General features: G+C 52.7%; 2 protein-coding genes across 2 annotated transcripts in view; one reads left to right on the plus strand and one right to left on the minus strand.

Moving 5' to 3' along the window:
- Positions 1-1,306: 1,306 nt before the first annotated feature.
- On the minus strand, positions 1,307-13,774 carry LOC310920721 (lipolysis-stimulated lipoprotein receptor-like; the record flags this gene model as incomplete). The annotated part of the gene is made up of 11 exons (XM_083880780.1): positions 13,322-13,774; positions 9,832-10,167; positions 8,693-8,812; positions 8,127-8,174; positions 7,049-7,195; positions 6,305-6,385; positions 6,171-6,221; positions 3,636-3,731; positions 2,672-2,795; positions 2,539-2,629; positions 1,307-1,342 (listed from the first exon to the last, which is right to left on the minus strand). The coding sequence occupies exons 1-11, from the start codon at positions 13,356-13,358 to the stop codon at positions 1,307-1,309; spliced, it is 1,167 nt and encodes a 388-aa protein (XP_083736906.1). The 5' UTR covers positions 13,359-13,774.
- A 1,266-nt stretch (positions 13,775-15,040) lies between these two features.
- LOC310920722 (uncharacterized protein) overlaps positions 15,041-18,968 on the plus strand; it is a gene marked incomplete at its 5' end in the record, with an annotated part of 43,021 nt that continues 39,093 nt past the window's right edge. The window contains one exon of the mRNA XM_083880781.1: positions 15,041-15,068. Within this exon, the coding sequence (XP_083736907.1) occupies positions 15,041-15,068 (28 nt within the window). The remainder of the gene's footprint in view (positions 15,069-18,968) is intronic.

Raw genomic sequence — 18,968 nt, forward strand, 5'->3', positions numbered from 1 at the left:
CGGCCAAAATGGCGGCGCGGGAACCGGAAAAATTAAAGAAAATTAATAAAAATGGGTCAAAACTCTTTAAAAATGGGTCAAAATGCGTCAAAGTTAATTCGGGGAAACACAGAATTAATTAATTAATCTTAAAATGTGGGGAAAATTGCGGAATTTTAAAAAAATTACCTCAGAAACGGGTCGAAATCTGGTCAGGGAGCAACAAAATTCGGCAAAATTCGCTCGAAATTCTCCAAAATACCTCAAATTTTTACGAATTTTCCTCGAAATTTCCCTCTAAAAGTCCTTAAAATACACGAAATGCCCTCAAAATACAAGAAATTCCCTCGAAATTCCTGAAAAATCCTTGAAATTTCCCCCAAATTGCTCAAAACCCTCAAAAAATTCCCCAAAAATCCCGCCAAATCCACGAAATTCCACCAATTTCCCAAATTTTCCTCAAAATTCCTTCAAAATCCCTGAAAATTCCCCAAATCCCACAAAATTCCCCCAAATATTTGGAAATTCTCCCCAAAAATCCTCAAAATTCCCCAAATTTTCGCCAAATCCCTCAAAATTCCCCCAAAATTCCTTGAAATTTTCCCAAAATCCTCAAAATTCCCCCAAATTTTTGGAAATTCTCCCCAAATTTTCTCAAATTTCCCCAAAATTCCCCCAAAATTCCTCTAAATCCCTCAAAATTCCCCCAAATATTTGAAAATTTCCCCGAAATCCTTAAAAATTCCCCAAAATTTAATCAATTTCCCCCAAAATCTCTTGAAATTCCCAAAATTTCCTCCAATATTCCCCCAAATTCCTCAAAATTCCCCCAAAATGCCCCAAAATCTCCCCAAATCTTTGGAAATTCCCCCCAAATCCCCCAAAATTCCCCCAAATTTCATCAAAATTCCCCCAAATTTCTCAAAATATCCCAAAATTTCCCCCAGTGACGTCACAGGCGGCTCGATGACATCATCAGGGAAATCAATGACGTCATCACTCCAATATTTTTTCTTTTTCTTTTTTTTTTTTCTCTAAAATCTTTTATTTGGCCCCAAATCTCAAAAAAGGGGGGAAGGGGGAAAAGGGAGAATTTTTTTTATTATTTTATTTTTAATTTTTTGATTTTTATTTTTAAAAAATAAAAGGCACCAAAAAAAAACCCTAAAAAATGAAGGGAAAAATCAGGAATTTTGGGGGAAAATTGGGGAAATTTTTGGGAAATTTTTGGGGGAAAATTGGGAAATTTGGGGAAAATTGGGGAAAATTGGGGAAAAATTGAGGAATTTTGGGGAATTTTGGGGGATTTGGGGGATTTTCTGGAATTTCACACCACGAGGCTCTCGCGGCTCAAGGCGTCGTTCTGGGAGGGAAGAGAGGGGGAAAAATTATCCAAAATTGTCCCAAAATTGTCCCAAAATTGTCCCAAAATTATGTCAAAATTATCCCCAAAATTTTCCCAAAATATCCCCAAATTATCTTCAATTTATCCCCAAAATTATCTCAAATTTGTCCCAAATTTATCCCCAAATTATTCAAAATTATCCTCAAAATTATTCAAATTTATCTCAAATTATTTTAAATTAATGATTCCAAATTATCCCCAAATTATCCCAAAATTACCCCCAAAATTATCTCAAATTATTTCAAATTTATCCCCCAAAATTATTCAAAATTATCCCAAATTATTTTAAATTAATTATTCCAAGTTATCCCAAAATTATCCCAAAATTATCCCAAAATTATCTCAAAAATCCCCCCAAATCCCCCCAAAATTTCCCAAATTTTCCCCTTATTTTCCCCCAAATCCCCAAAAAATCCCCCAAAATTCCCCCAAAATCCCCTAAAATCCCCAAAACCCCCAAAACGCCCCCAAAATCCCCCAAAATTCCTCAAAATTTCCCAAAATCCCCCAAAAAATCCTCCAAATCCCCCCAAAATCTCCCCAAAATCTCCCAAAATTCCCCTCAAAATCCCAAAAACTCCCTCCAAAATCTCAAAAATTCCCCCAAAATCCCCCCAATTTCTCCCCAAAATCTCCCAAAATCCCCCAAAATCCACCAAATTTCCTCCAAAATCCCCCAAAATCCCAAATTTTCCCCAAAATCCCCAAAAAATCCCCCCAAATTTCCTCCAAAATCCCCCCAAAATCCCAAAAACTCCCCCAAACATCCCAAATTTCCCCCCAAACCCCCCAAAATGTCCCGAATTTTCCCCAAAATCCCCCAAAAATCTCCCAAAATATTCCTCAAATTTCCCCAAATTCCCAAATTTCCCCAAAATCCCCCCAAAATCTCCCAAATTTTCCCCAAAATCCCCCCAAAATTTCCCCAAAAATTCCCCAAAATCCCACCCAAAATTTCCCAAATTTTCCCCGAATTTTCCCCAAAATCCCCCAAAAATCCCCCAAATTCCCCCAAACTCCCAAATTTCCCCAAAAATTCCCCAAATTTCCCCCAAATTTCCCCAAAAATCCCCCCAAAATCCCTCAAAACCTCCCAAAATCCCCCAAAATTCTCCCAAAATTCCCCAAACCCCCCCAAATTTCCCCTCCCCCACCTTCCTCAGCCTCCGGGGGGCTCCGGGGGGTTTCCCGGGTGGGGGAGGGGAATGTCGGGGGGGGCTCCCCCTGGCTCCGCCCCGGGGGGGTCTGGAGGGTGGGGGAGGGGTCAGGGATCGCCCCTCCCCCCACCCCTCCCCCCGCCCCTCCCCCCATTTGTCGGGACCCCCCAAAATCTCGGCGGAGCGGCAGCGGGGGGGGAGGGGCGGCTCCCAGGGGGGCTCGTGCAGGGACGTGACGTCACTGGGGGCGGGGCCTGGGAAAAATATAAATTAATTTGGGGAGGGGGGATTAGAGTGGGGGAGGGGTGAGAAAAAAAATCCTCCCCCCCCCAAAAAAAAAATTTGTGGAAAAAAAAATAAAATTTTTGGTTGAAAATTTGGCACAAAATAGACCCAAAATTGACCCAAAATTCCACCCAGGACCCCCCAAAATATCCTCAAATTCCAAAAATCCCACCCAGGACCCCCCAAAATCCCCCCAAATCCCACCCAGGACCCCCAAAATTCCCCAAAATCCCACCCAGGACCCCCAAAATTCCCCAAAATCCCACCCAGGACCCCCCAAAATCCATCAGGGATCCCCAAAAATCCCCAAAAATCCACCCCAAGACCCCCCAAAACCCCCCCAAAATGCCCCAAATCCTCTCCAGGACGCCCAAAAATCCCCCAAATCCCAAAATCCCCCCAGGACCCCCAAAATCCCCCCAGGACCCCCCAAAATCTCCCCAAAAAATCCCTCAGGGACCCCCCGAAATTATCTCAGGACCCTCCCTAAAAAAATCCCCCCCAGGCCCCCCAAAATCCACCCCAGGACCCCCCAAAAATGCTCCAAAATTCCCCCAAATCCCACCCAGGACCCCCCAAAATCCCCCCCAGACCCACCCAGGACCCCCCAAATTCCCCTAAATCCTCCCAAAATCCACCCCTGGACCCCCCAAATCTCCCCAAAATCCCACCCAGGACCCCCCAAAATCCCTCAGGGAGCCCCAAAATCCCCCCAAATCTCCCCAGGACCCCCCAGATTATCTCAGGACCCCCCAAAATTCCCCAAACCCACCCAGGACCCCCCAAAATCCCCCCAAATCCCCCCTGACCTGGTCCCCAGGCCGAGGCTCTCCCGTTCGGGGGGTCCCAGGTGTTCATTTGCTCCTCCAGGTACCGCAGGACGCTGGGGGGGGGTCCCGAGGGGGCTGCGGGGAGGGGGAGGGGTCGGGGGGTCGGTGGGAGTGGTCCCAGTGCCTCCCAGTATAAACCAGTTTAAACCAGTAGGAAATTCAATTCAGGTCACCCATCCAGGCTGAGACCGGGGCGGACCCTGCTGAGCTTCAGAACCCGAACTGGAGCCCAGTGCGGCCCCAGTGCCTCCCAGTATGGACCAGTATAGACCAGTATGGGCCCAGCACAGTCTCAATGTGACCCCAGTGCCTCCCAGTACAGTCCCAGTGCCTCCCAGTATAAACCAGTAAAAGAATACAATTCGGGTCACCCATCCAGGCCGAGACCGGGGCAGACCCTGCTGAGCTTCAGAACCCGAACTGGAGCCCAGTGCGGCCCCAGTGCCTCCCAGTATGGACCAGTATAGACCAGTATGGGCCCAGCACAATCTCAGTGTGGCCCCAGTCCTTCCCAGTACAGCCCCAGTTCCTCCCAGTATAAACCAGTATGAAATCAAATACAGGTCACCCATCCAGGCCGAGACCGGGGCGGACCCTGCTGAGCTTCAGAACCCGAACTGGAGCCCAGTGCGGCCCCAGTGCCTCCCAGTATGGACCAGTATAGACCAGTATGGGCCCAACACAGTCTCAATGTGACCCCAGTGCCTCCCAGTACAGCCCCAGTTCCTCCCAGTATAAACCAGTATGAAATTCAATTCAGGTCACCCATCCAGGTTCTGACCGGGGCGGACCCTGCTGAGCTTCAGAACCCGGCCTGGAGCCCAGTGTGGCACCAGTGCCTCCCAGTATGGACCAGTATGGGCCCAACACAGTCTCAATGTGACCCCAGTGCCTCCCAGTACAGCCCCAGTTCCTCCCAGTATAAACCAGTATGAAATCACATTCAGGTCACCCATCCAGGCCAAGACTGGGGCGGACCCTGCTGAGCTTCAGAACCCGGCCTGGAGCCCAGTGTGGCCCCAGTGCCTCCCAGTATGGACCAGTATGGGGCCAGCACAGTCTCAGTGTGACCCCAGTGCCTCCCAGTACAGCCCCAGTGCCTCCCAGTATGGACCAGTATAGACCAGCACAGTCTCAATGTGACCCCAGTTCATCCCAGTACAGTCCCAGTATCTCCCAGTACAAACCAGTATGAAGTTCAATCCAGGTCACCCATCCAGGCCGAGACCGGGGCGGACCCTGCTGAGCTTCAGAACCCGAACTGGAGCCCAGTGCGGCCCCAGTGCCTCCCAGTATGGACCAGTATGAAACCAGGGCCTCCCAGTATGGATCAAATCCCTCCCAGTATGGACCAGTATAAACCTCAGTGCAGCCCCAGTTCATCCCAGTACAGCCCCAGTGGCTCCCAGTATAAACCAGTAGGAAATTCAATCCAGGTCACCCATCCAGGCCGAGACCAGGGCGGACTCTGCTGAGCTTCAGAACCCGAACTGGAGCCCAGTGCAGCCCCAGTGCCTCCCAGTATGGACCAGTATGAAACCAGGGCCTCCCAGTATGGCCTAGTACAGCCTCAGAGCAGCCCCAGTTCATCCCAGTACAGCCCCAGCCCCTCCCAGTTTAAACCAGTAGGAAATTCAATTCGGGTCACCCATCCAGGTTCTGACCGGGGCGGACCCTGCTGAGCTTCAGAACCCGGCCTGGAGCCCAGTGCGGCCCCAGTGCCTCCCAGTATGGACCAGTATAGACCAGTATGGGCCCAGCACAGTCTCAATGTGACCCCAGTGCCTCCCAGTACAGTCCCAGTGCCTCCCAGTATAAACCAGTAAAAGAATACAATTCGGGTCACCCATCCAGGCCGAGACCGGGGCAGACCCTGCTGAGCTTCAGAACCCAGACTGGAGCCCAGTGCGGCCCCAGTGCCTCCCAGTATGGACCAGTATAGACCAGTATGGGCCCAGCACAGTCTCAATGTGACCCCAGTTCCTCCCAGTACAGCCCCAGTTCCTCCCAGTATAAACCAGTAGGAAATTCAATTCGGGTCACCCATCCAGGCCTAGACCGGGGCGGACCCTGCTGAGCTTCAGAACCCAGACTGGAGCCCAGTGCATCCCCAGTGCCTCCCAGTATGGACCAGTATAGACCAGTATGGGCCCAGCACAGTCTCAATGTGGCTCCAGTTCCTCCCAGTATGAATTGAGTTCCCTCCCAGTTCCCTCCCAGTAACCCCAAACCCAAAACCAGTAAAAACCAGTAACCCCAAATCCCCTTTTTACACTCTCCCAGTCCCTCCCAGTATAAACCAGTACAAACCAGTAACCTCCAATCCCCTCCCAGTCCCTCCCAGTCCATCCCAGTAACCCCCAATCCCCCATTTTATCCCTCCCAGTCCCTCCCAGTCCCTCCCAGTATAAACCAGTAACCCCCAAACCCCCATTTAACCCCTCCCACCCCATTGATTGACACCTGCCAATCAATCAATCAATCAATCAATCAGCCAATCAATCAATCACTCACCTGAGCTGTCGCTGTCCCTCAGCAGCGGCACCTGAGAGCTCTGGCTGCTCCCTGGGGTGGGGATGGGACAGGTGAGGCCTCACCTGAGCTCACCTGGGGCTCACCTGAGCCCCCCCCGCCCCTCCCCCACTCACCGAGGAGCTGCAGGGGCACCCCGGGGTGGGGGGAGGGGCTGAAGGCCACGCCCGACGTCGCCGCTTTGCCGGCCAGGTAAACTGAGGCAGGGGACAGGTGGGGACAGGTGAGGACAGGTGAGGACAAGTGGGGACAGGTGGGGACAGGTGTGTCCCCAGGTGTCCCCAGGCGTCTCCATGACCCCCCCAGGTGTGTCCCAGGTGTGTCCCAGGTGTGTCTCCAGGTGTGTCCCCAGGTGTGTCCCAGGTGTGTCTCAGGTGTGTCCCCAGGTGTGTCCCAGGTGTGTCCCAGGTGTGTCTCAGGTGTGTCCCCAGGTGTCCCCAGGTGTGTCCCAGGTGTGTCCCAGGTGTGTCTCAGGTGTGTCCCCAGGTGTCCCCAGGTGTGTCCCAGGTGTGTCTCAGGTGTGTCCCCAGGTGTCCCCAGGTGTGTCCCAGGTGTGTCTCAGGTGTGTCCCCAGGTGTCCCCAGGTGTGTCCCAGGTGTCCCAGGTGTGCCCAGGTGTGCCCAGGTGTGTCCCAGGTGTATCAATGTCCCTCCAGGTGTGTCAATGACCCCCCCAGGTGTATCAATGACCCTCCAGGTGTGTCCCAGGTGTGTCCAGGTGCCCCCAGGTGTGTCCCAGGTGTCCCAGGTGTGTCCCCAGGTGTCCCCAGGTGTGTTGAGGTGTGTCCCCAGGTGTGCCCAGGTGTCCCCAGGTGTATCAATGGCCCCCCAGGTGTGCCCAGGTGTGCCCAGGTGACTCACGGGCCTCGGGGCAGCAGCAGGTGTGGGGGCAGCAGGGACACCTCAGGTAACAACAACAGGTGTGGGGGCAGCACTGGCACCAGCAAAGCCCCGCCCCCAGCGCCACAAGCCCCGCCCCCAGCGCCACCAGCACCACGAACAGCCAATCTGGGGATAGGAAATTAGCATAAATTAGCATAAAATTAACATAAATTAGCATAATTATAAAATGTCTGAAATTAACCCCAAAATATCCAAGTTCAGCCCCCAAATAACCCAAAATATTCAAAATTATCCCTAAAATTCCCCAAAATATCCCAAATTATCCCAAAATATCCCAAAATTTAACCCAAAATACCCCAAAATATTCAAATCCAGCCCAAATTATCCCCAAATTCTCCCCCCAGGTGTCCCAGGTGTCCCCAGGTGTCCCCAGGTGTGTCCCCAGGTGTCCCCAGGTGTCCCAGGTGTCCCCAGGTGTGTCCCCAGGTGTCCCCAGGTGTCCCCAGGTGTGTCTCAGGTGTCCCAGGTGTCCCCAGGTGTGTCCCAGGTGTGTCCCCAGGTGTGTCCCAGGTGTGTCCCCAGGTGTGTCCCAGGTGTGTCCCAGGTGTCCCCAGGTGTCCCCAGGTGTCCCCAGGTGTGTCCCCAGGTGTCCCAGGTGTCCCCAGGTGTGTCCCAGGTGTGTCCCCAGGTGTGTCCCAGGTGTGTCCCAGGTGTCCCCAGGTGTCCCAGGTGTGTCCCAGGTGTGTCCCCAGGTGTGTCGCCAGGTGTGTCCCCAGGTGTGTCCCCAGGTGTGTCCCAGGTGTGTCCCAGGTGTGTCCCAGGTGTCCCCAGGTGTGTCCCAGGTGTCCCCAGGTGTCCCCAGGTGTCCCCAGGTGTGTCCCCAGGTGTCCCAGGTGTCCCCAGGTGTGTCCCAGGTGTGTCCCAGGTGTGTCCCCAGGTGTGTCCCCAGGTGTGTCCCCAGGTGTCCCAGGTGTCCCCAGGTGTCCCCAGGTGTGTCCCCAGGTGTGTCCCCAGGTGTGTCCCCAGGTGTGTCCCAGGTGTGTCCCAGGTGTCCCCAGGTGTGTCCCCAGGTGTGTCCCCAGGCGTCCCCCCGTACCTGGCAGGGTCCCCTCGGGCAGGATTCGGGAGCCCTCGGGAAGAGACCCTGGGGGGACACGGGGGGGGGCCCAGTTCCCTCCCAGTCCAAACCAGTATAAACCAGTAACCCCAAAACCCCAAACCCCAAACCAGTATAAACCAGTATCCCCCAATCCCCTTTTTACCCCCTCCCAGTATGTCCCAATTCCCTCCCAGTCCCTCCCAGTATAAACCAGTCCCTCCCAGTCCCCCCAAATCTCCCTCCCAATTTATCCCAGTCCCCTCCCAGTATAAACCAGTTCCCTCCCAGTCTCTTCCCAGTTTATCCCAGTTTATCCCAGTCTGTCCCAGTCTCTCCCAGTTCATCCCAATCCCCTCCCAGTCTCTTCGAATCCCCTCAATTCTCTCTCCCAGTTTATCCCAGTCCCTCCCAGTATAAACCAGTTCTCTCCCAGTCGCTCCCACTTTGTCTAAATCCCCTCCCAATTCCCTCCCAGTCCCTCCCAGTTCATCCCAGTCCCTCCCAGTCCCCTCCCAGTATCCCCCAGTCCCCTCCCAGTCCCCTCCCAGTCCCCCCAGTCTCACCCAGCACCACCAGTTCGGCCACGCCCTCGTTGTTTCCCTGCAGGTCACTGGTGGAGGTGACGGTGCAGACGTAGAGGCCGCTGTCGCCCCAGGCCGCGGGGCCCAGGCTCAGCTCCGCACCTGCACAGGTGAGACACGCACAGGTGAGACAGGTGTGTGCCCAGGTGTGTCCTCAAAGTGTCCCCAGGTGTGTCCTCAAAGTGTCCCCAGGTGTGTCCCAGGTGTGTCCTCAAAGTGTCCCCAGGTGTGTCCTCAAAGTGTCCCCAGGTGTGTCCCCAGGTGTGTCCCAGGTGTGTCCCAGGTGTGTCCCAGGTGTGTCCCCAGGTGTGTCCTCAAAGTGTCCCCAGGTGTGTCCCCAGGTGTGTCCCCAGGTGTGTGCCCAGGTGTGTCCCCAAAGTGTCCCCAGGTGTGTGACAGGTGTGTCCCAGGTGTGTCCCCAGGTGTGTCCCCAGGTGTGTCCCAGGTGTGTCCTCAAACTGTCCCCAGGTGTGTCCCAGGTGTGTCCCAGGTGTGTCCCCAGGTGTGTCCCCAGGTGTGTCCCCAGGTGTGTCCCAGGTGTGTCCTCAAAGTGTCCCCAGGTGTGTCCCAGGTGTGTCCTCAAAGTGTCCCCAGGTGTGTCCCAGGTGTGTCCCCAGGTGTGTCCCCAGGTGTGTCCCCAGGTGTGTCCTCAAAGTGTCCCCAGATATCCCCAGGTGTCCCCAGGTGTCCCCAGGTATCCCCAGGTGTGTCCCATGTATCCCCAGGTGTCCCCAGGTGTCCCCAGGTATCCCCAGGTATCCCCAGGTGTGTCCCATGTATCCCCAGGTGTCCCCAGGTGCCCCCACCTGTCCCCAGGTGTGTCTCACCTCCTCGGATGGTGACAGCCCTGCCCAGGTAGAAACCCCCCAGGGTCACCATGTCCCCACCTGTCCCCAGGTGTCCCCAGGTGTGTTATGAGTTGTTACAGGTGTGTGGGTGTGTCCCAGGTGTCCCCAGGTGTGCTCAGGTGTGTCATAGGAATACCCAGGTGTCCCCAGGTGTCCCCAGGTGTGCCCAGATCTATCTCAGGTGTGCCCAGGTATGTCTCAGGTGTGTCATAGGAATACCCAGGTGTCCCCAGGTCCCCCAGGTGTCCCCAGGTGCCCCCAGGTGTGTCTCACCTCCTCGGATGGTGACGGCCCTGCCCAGGTAGAAATCCCCCAGGGTCACCTGGTCGCCCTGTTTGGTGGCCACGATCCGAACCGTCCGCGCCGAGTCGGGGCAGGCGGCGGCCGCCTCGCCAGGTGAGTCCCAGGTGCCGCCAGGTGAGTCCCAGGAGGCTCCAGGTGAGTCCCGGGAGTCGGGGCAGAAGGATTTGTATTTCCAGGTGACGATGGGCGGCGGCCCAGGTGAGCTCACCTGGAACTGGCAGCGCAGCAGAACCGGCTGGAAGAGCAAAGCCACCGTGCGGGGATCGGGGACCGTCACCTGCAGGGGACACACCTGCAGGGGCGCACCTGGACAGGTGAGACAGGTGAGAGAGAAAGGTCAGGGTCACCTGCAGGAGACACACCTGGACAGGTGAGACAGGTGAGAGAGAAAGGTCAGTGTCACCTGCAGGGGACACACCTGGACAGGTGAGACAGGTGAGAGAGAAAGGTCAGGGTCACCTGCAGGGGCGCACCTGGACAGGTGAGACAGGTGAGAGAGAAAGGTCAGTGTGACCTGGACAGGTGAGAGAGAAAGGTGAGAGTCAGTGTCACCTGCAGCAGCCACACCTGGACAGGTGAGAGAGAAAATTCAGGGTCACCTGGACAGGTGAGAGACGGGGGACAGTGTCAGTGTCACCTGGACAGGTGAGACAGGTGAGACAGGGGTCAGTGTGAGACAGGTGAGATGGGGATCAGTGTGGGACAGGTGAGAGGGGTCAGGGTCCCCTGTACAGGTGAGACAGGTGAGACAGGGGTCACCCAGAGTCACCTGGGGACAGGTGAGGCAGGTGTGTCACCTGTACAGGTGAGACAGGGCTCAGTGTGGGACAGGTGACACAGGTGAGAGGGGTCAGTGTCACTCAGTGTCACCTACACAGGTGAGACAGGGGTCACCTGGGGACAGGTGAGACAGGTGTCGGGGTCCCCCGTACAGGTGAGAACAGGTGAGACAGGTGTCAGTGTGGGACAGGTGAGACAAGAGTCAGTGTCACCTGTATAGGTGAGACAGGTGAGACAGGTGTTGGGGTCCCCCGTACAGGTGAGACAGGTTAGAGGGGTCAGTGTGGGACAGGTGAAGAGTGGTCAGTGTCACCTGTACAGGTGAGACAGGTGAGACAGGTGTCAGTGTGAGACAGGTGAGAGACAAGGGCCAGAGTCACCCAGTGTCACCTATAGGAGACACCTGTACAGGTAAGACAGGGGTCACAGTGTCACCCGGGGACAGGTGAGACAGGTGAGACAGGTGTCACCTGGGGACAGGTGAGAGGGGTCAGTGTCACCTGTACAGGTGAGACAGGTGAGACAGGGGTCACCTGGGGACAGGTGAGAGGGGTCAGTGTCACCTGTACAGGTGAGACAGGTGAGACAGGGGTCACCCAGTGTCACCCAGTGTCACCCAGTGTCACCTACACAGGTGAGACAGGGGTCAGAGTGAGACAGGTGAGACAGGCGAGACAGGGGTCACCCAGAGTCACCTGGGGACAGGTGAGGCAGGTGTGTCACCTGTACAGGTGAGACAGGGGTCAGTGTCCCCCGTACAGGTGAGAACAGGTGAGACAGGTGTCAGTGTGGGACAGGTGAGACAGGGCTCAGTGTCACCTTTACAGGTGAGACAGGTGAGACAGGGGTGTGAGACAGGTGTTGGGGTCCTCCGTACAGGTGAGAACAGGTGAGACAGGGATCAGTGTGGGACAGGTGAGAGAGGTGTCAGTGTCACCTGTACAGGTGAGACAGGTGAGACAGGGGTCAGTGTTAGACAGGTGAGACAGGGATTGGGGTCACCTGTACAGGTGAGACAGGGGTCAGTGTGGGACAGGTGAGAGGGGTCAGAGTCACCTGTACAGGTGAGACAGGGGTCAGTGTCACCTGTACAGGTGAGAACAGGGATTGGGGTCACCTGTACAGGTGAGACAGGGGTCACCTGGGCACAGGTGAGACAGGGGTCAGGGTCCCCCGTACAGGTGAGAACAGGTGAGAGTGGTCAGTGTCACCTGTACAGGTGAGACAGGGGTCAGACAGGTGAGACAGGTGAGACAGGGCTCAGTGTCACCTGTACAGGTGAGAACGGGTGAGAGGGGTCAGTGTGGGACAGGTGAGAGAGGGGTCAGAGTCACCTGTACAGGTGAGACAGGTGAGACAGGGGTCACCTGGGGACAGGTGAGACAGGTGTCAGGGTCCCCTGTACAGGTGAGAACAGGTGAGAGGGGTCAGAGTCACCTGTACAGGTGAGACAGTCCCTAATTACCCCCAGACCCCTTAATTACCCCTAATTAGCCCCCAGACCCCTTAATTACCCCTCTAATTAACCCCACCCCTCTTAATTACCCCCCACCCATTTTACCTCTTAATTACCCCCCTTAATTACCCCCAGCCCCTTAATTACCCCGGATTTCCTTAATTACCCCTGGACTTCCTTAATTACCCTCCTAATTAGCCCCCAGCCCCTTAATTACCCCCTCAGCCCTTTAATTAGCCTGGCCCCCCCTTTAATTAAGCTGTTAATTACCCCAGACCCCCTTAATTACCCTCTTAATTACCCCAAACCTCCTTAATTACCTCATTAATTACCCCAGACCCCTTAATTACCCCCCTAATTAACCCCCAGACACTTTTAATTGCTCCCAGACTTTGTTAATTACCCCCAGATTTTGTTAATTACTCTCAGACCCTGTTAATTACCCCCAGACCTCATTAATTACCCCCAGACCCTGTTAATTGCCCCCAGACTTGTTAATTATCCCATTTCCCCTTAATTAACTCATTAATCACCCCTAGACCCCCTTAATTACCCCCAGACCCCCTTAAATTACCCCCAGACCTCGTTAATTAACTAATTAATCACCCCCAGACCCCCTTAATTACCCCCAGACCCCCTAAATTACCCCAGACCTCATTAATTAACTCATTAATCACCCCCAGACTCCCTTAATTAACTGATTAATCACCTCCAAACCCCGTTAATTACCCCCAGAGCCCCTTAATTACCCCCAGACTCGTTAATTACCCCAGACCCCCTTAATTACCCCATTCCCCCTTAATTAACTCATTAATTACCCCCAGACCCCCTTAATTACCCCCAGACTTGTTAATTACCCCAGACCTCGTTAATTAACTCATTAATTACCCCCAGACCCCCTTAATTACCCCAAACCCGTTAATTAACTAATTAATCACCCCCAGACCCCCTTAATTACCCCACTTCCCCTTAATTAACTGATTAATTACCCCCAGACTCCATTAATTACCCCCAGACCCCCTTAATTACCCCCAGACCTCGTTAATTAACTCATTAATCACTCCCAGACCCCCTTAATTAACTCATTAATTACCCCCAGAGCCCCTTAATTACCCCCAGACTCGTTAATTACCCCCAGACCCCGTTAATTAACCCATTAATGACCCCCAGCCCTCATTAATTAGCCCGTTCGGCGCTAATTAGCGCGTTAATTAGCGCACCCACCGAGCAGCGCCAGCAGCGCCCCCAGAGCCGCCGCCATCTTGGCCGGGCAGGTGTGGGCGGGGCCAAAAGGGGCGGGGCCAAAACACCTGGACACGCCCAGATCCGGCACAGGCCACGCCCCCTTTCCTTATATGGGGGAGGCGGAAATTGGGGGGAAAATGGGGGAAATTTGGGGAAAATTTGGGGGAATTTGGGGGAAATTTGGGGGGAAAATTGGGGAAAATTTGGGAAAAAAAAGGAAAATAAATTGGGAAAAAATTCGGGGAAATTTGGAGGGAAATTGGGGAAATTTCAAAGAAAAATTGGGGGGAAATTGGGAAAAAATGGGGAGAAATTGGGGAAAATTTTGGGGAAAATTGAGGAAAAAATGGGAAATAAATTGGGAAAAAATTGGGGAAAATTTGGGGGAAATTTGGGGGAAATTGAGGGAAATTTGGGGGAATTTTGGGAAAAATTGGGAAAAATTGGAGGAAAAATGGGAAAGAATTGGGGAAAAGTTGGGAAATAAATTGGGGGAAATTGGGGGAAATTTGGGAAAAAATTCGGAGAAAAATTGGGGAAAATTTGGGGAAAAAGGGAAGTTAAATGGGGGGAAATTGGGGAAAAAATGGGGAAAAATTGGGAGAAATTGGGGAAATTTGGAGAAATTTGGGGAAATTTGGGGAAATTTGGAGAAATTTGGGGAAAAATTGGGAAAAATTGGGGAGAAATTGGGAGAAATTTAGGAAAAAATGGGGAAAAATTGGGAAAGAATTGGGAAAAAATTCGGGGAAATTTGGGGGAAAATTAGAGGGAAATTGGGATTTTGGGGGGATTTTTTTGGGATTTTTTTAAATTTTTTGGGGGAGATTTTTTTGGGGATTTTTTGGGATTTTTTTGGGATTTTTGGGGATTTTTTGGGGGGATTTTTTGGGGATTTTTTGGGGATTTTTTGGGGATTTTTTTGGGATTTTTGGGATTTTTGGGGATTTTTTGGAGGATTTTATTTTTGGGGGGGGGATTTTTCGGGGGAATTTTTTTATTATTTTTTGGGGATTTTTGGGGAATTTTTTGGGATTTTTTTTTTATTATTTTTTTGGGATTTTTTGGGGATTTTTTGGGGATTTTTTTTGGGATTTTTTGGGGATATTTTTGGGATTTTTCCCTCTTGGAATTGTGGGAATTTCCGTTGGAATTTTGGGAGGTGAGTGAGGGTCGGGACTTTCCCCCAAAAAATCCTGAAAGACCCAAAATTTCTTATTTTTACTCCCCCAAAAATAATCCTGAAACCCTTAAAAATTCCCGGAATTCCCTAAAAATCCCAAAATTCCCGAAAATTCCCGAAATTGTCCAAAATTCCCTTTTGGGACCCTCCCGAAATTCCCGGGACCCCCAAAACTCCCAAAATTCCTGGATTTTCTCCAAAAAATCCCTAAAAAACGACAAAAAAAATTCCCTAAAACCCCCCAAAATTCCTGAATTTTCTTCCCCCATAAAAACTAAAAAAAAATCCCTTTAAAACCCCCCAAAAATCCGGAATTTCCCCCCCAAAAACCTAAAAAATCCCTTAAAAAACCCCCAAAATTCCCGAATTTTCCCCCAAAAATCCCTAAAAAACTCCCCCAAAACAATCCCTAAAAAAAAACCCCCAAATTCCTGAATTTTCCCTCCAAAAATCTCTTTTAAAACCCAAAAATCCCTTTAAAAACCCCAAAAAATCCTTTAAAAAAACCCCAAAATTTCCGAATTTTCCCCCCCAAAAAAATCCGTAAAAAAACTCAAAAAAAAATCCCTAAGGATCCAAAAAATCCCTTAAAACCCCCCCAAAAATTCCCTAAAAATCACCAAAAAACCCCTTTAAAAACTCCCAAAAAATCCCTAAAAAATAAAAAATCCTTAAAACTCTCAAAAAATTCCCTCAAAAAAATCCAAAAAAATCCCTCAAAAAAACCCCAAAAAAATCCCTACCCCCCCCCCCAAAAAAAATCCCTAAAAATCACCAAAACATCCCCAAAAAATCCCTTAAAAATCCTTTTAAAAAAACCAAAAAAAATCCCAAAAAAATCTCCCCAAAAAATCCCTAAAAAATCCCTAAAAAAATCCCTAAAAAAACCCTAAAAATTCCCAAAAAATCCCTAAAAATTCCCTAAAAATCCCCTTAAAAATCCCTTTAAAAATCCCAAAAAAATCCCTAAAAAAACCCCCAAAAATCCCTAAAAAATCCCCCCAAAATCCCTAAAAAATCCCAAAAAAATCCCTAAAAAAACCCCCAAAAATCCCCAAAAAAATCCCTAAAAAATCCCCTAAAAATCCCTAAAAAAATCCCTAAAAATTCCCTTAAAATCCCCTTAAAAATCCTTTAAAAATCCTTTAAAAAACCCAAAAAAATCCTTAAATAAAACCCTAAAAATCCCCAAAATACCCTTAAAAAATCCCTAAAAAAATCCCTAAAAAATCCCAAAAAAATCCCAAAAAATTCCCTAAAAATCCCCTTTAAAATCCTTTAAAAATCCCTTTAAAAAACCCAAAAAATCCCTAAAAAATCCCCTAAAAATCCCTTTAAAAATCCCTTAAAAATCCCAAAAAAATCCTAAAAAAAAAACCCTTTAAAATCCTTTAAAAATCCCTTAAAAAATCCTAAAAAAAAAAAATCCCTAAAAAAATCCCCAAAAAATCCCCAAAAAATCCCCAAAAAATCCCTAAAAAATCCCCCCAAAAAATCCCCCAAAATTCCCTAAAAATCCTTTTAAAAACCCCAAAAAATCCCCAAAAAATCCCTAAAAATCCCAAAAAAAAACCCAAAAAAATCCCTTAAACCCCCCCGACCCCCCCCCTTTATCCCCGCCCCTCCCCCCCGGGGGTGACACTGTCCCTTTGTCCCCGCGGCTCGTGCGGAATCCGCGCGTGGGGGGAGGGGCGGGGGGGGGAGGGGACAATGGGGGGTGACAATGGGGGGGGTGGGGGAGGGGAGGCCGCTGTTGTCACCCGCCCCCGGCACCGCCTGGGACCGACGGGGACAATGGGGACAATGGGGGACAGTGACACCGCCGGGGGGGGGCGGGGACAGCGGGGGGGGACACTGGGGACACTGGGGACACTGGAAGGGACACTGGGGACACTGGGGACACCGGGACAGGGACACGGAGCGGGACTGGGGACACTGGGAGTTACTGGTAAGGGACACTGGGGGACAATTGGGGACAATTGGGGACACTGGGGTCACCGGGTGGCACTGGGGACAATTGGGGACACCGGGGGACACTGGGGACACTGGGTGACACTGGGGACACTGGTGACACTGGGGACACTGGGGACACTGGGACAGGGACACGGAGCGGGACTGGGGACACTGGGAGTTACTGGTAAGGGACTGGGGACACTGGGGACACTGGGGACACTGGGGACACTGGGGAGACTGGGACACTGAGGACACTGGGGACATTTGGGGACACTGTCACTGGGGGGACTGGGAGTTACTGGGAAGGGACTGGGGACACTGGGAGTTACTGGGGGTCAATTGGGGGCACTGGGGACAATTGGGGACACTGGCACTGGGAGCACTGGGAAGAGACTGGGGGGTAATTGGGGACATTTGGGGACACTGGGACAAGGACACTGGGGGGAACTGGGAGTTACTGGGAATGGATTGGGGACACTGGGGGAGACTGGGAGCACTGGGAGGGACTAGGGGACACTGGGGACACTGGGAGTTACTGGGAAGGGACACTGGGGACACTGGGGACACTGAGGGACAATTGGGGACACTGGGAAGAGACTGGGCACGCTGGGAGTTACTGGGGGTCAATTGGGGACACTGGGGACACTGGCACTGGGAGCACTGGGAGTTACTGGGGACATTTGGGGACACTGGGGACACTGGGAGGGAATGGGGGACACTGGAAGGGACTGGGGGTCAATTGGGGACACTGGGGACACTGGGGGGGACACTGGGGACATTGGGACAGGGACGCGGAGCGGGACTGGGGACACTGGGAGTTACTGGTAAGGGACTGGGGGACACTGGGGACAATTGGGGACACTGGGGACACTGGGGACAATTGGGGACATTGGGGACATTGGGGACACTGGGGACAATTGGGGACATTGGGGACACTGGGGACACTGGGGACACTGGTGACATTGGGGACACTGGGGACAATTGGGGACATTGGGGACACTGGGGACACTGGGGACACTGGGGACACTGGGGACAATTGGGGACAATTGGGGACAATTGGGGACATTGGGGACACTGGGGACACTGGGGACATTGGGGACACTGGGGACAATTGGGGACATTGGGGACACTGGGAACACTGGGGACACTGGGAGTTACTGGGAAGGGACAGTGGGGACACTGGGACACTGGGGGTCAATTGGGGACATTTGGGGACACTGGGGACACTGGCACTGGGAGCACTGGGGAGGACTGGGAGTTACTGGGAATGGATTGGGGACACCTGGGGACACTGGGGGGGACGCTGGAAGGGACTGGGGGTCAACTGGGGACACTGGGGACACTGGGGACACCGGGACAGGGACACGGAGCGGGACTGGGGACACTGGGAGTTACTGGTAAGGGACTGGGGACATTGGGGACACTGGGGACAATTGGGGACACTGGGGACACTGGGGAGGGACTGGGGGGTAATTGGGGACATTTGGGGACATTGGGGATATTTGGGGACACTGAGGACACTGGGGACACTGGGAGTTACTGGGAAGGGACAGTGGGGACACTGGGACACTGGGAGGGACTGGGGGTCAATTGGGGACATTGGGGACACTGGGGACACTGGGAGTTACTAGGGACACTGGGGACACTGGGGACACTGGGGACACTGGGAGGGACTGGGGGTCAATTGGGGACATTTGAGGACACTGGGACAGGGACACTGGGAGCACTGGGAGTTACTGGGAAAGGATTGGGGACATTGGGGACAATTGGGGACACTGGCATTGGGAGCACTGGGAAGAGACTGGGAGGTAATTGGGGACATTGGGGACAATTGGGGACATTGGGGATATTTGGGGGCACTGGGGACAATTGGGGACACTGGCACTGGGAGCACTGGGAAGAGACTGGGGGGTAATTGGGGACATTTGGGGACACTGGGACAAGGACACTGGGGACACTGGGAGTTACTGGTAAGGGACACTGGGGACAACTGGGTACACTGGGGGACAATTGGGGACACTGGGAAGAGACTGGGGACACTGGGAGTTACTGGGGGTCAATTGGGGACACTGGGGACACTGGGGACACTGGGAGGGAATGGGGGACACTGGGGGACACTGGGGGACACTGGGACACTGGCACTGGGAGCACTGGGAAGGGACTGGGGGACACTGGGCGGGACTGGGGGACAACTGGTGACACTGGGGGGACACTGGGGGGACACTGGGAGCACTGGGAGTTACTGGGGGACAATTGGTGACACTGGGGACACTGGGGACAGGGACACCGAAAGGTACTGGGAGCACTGGGGGATACTGGGCCATACTGGGCCATACTGGGAGGACACTGGTCTATACTGGGAGGACACTGGGCCATACTGGTCCATACTGGTCCATACTGGGCCACACTGGGCCATACTGGTCCATACTGGTCCATACTGGTCCATACTGGGCCATACTGGGCTATACTGGTCCATACTGGTCCATACTG

This window comes from Zosterops lateralis (assembly GCF_965231275.1).
Source record: "Zosterops lateralis genome assembly, chromosome: 31".
NCBI lineage: Eukaryota > Metazoa > Chordata > Aves > Passeriformes > Zosteropidae > Zosterops > Zosterops lateralis.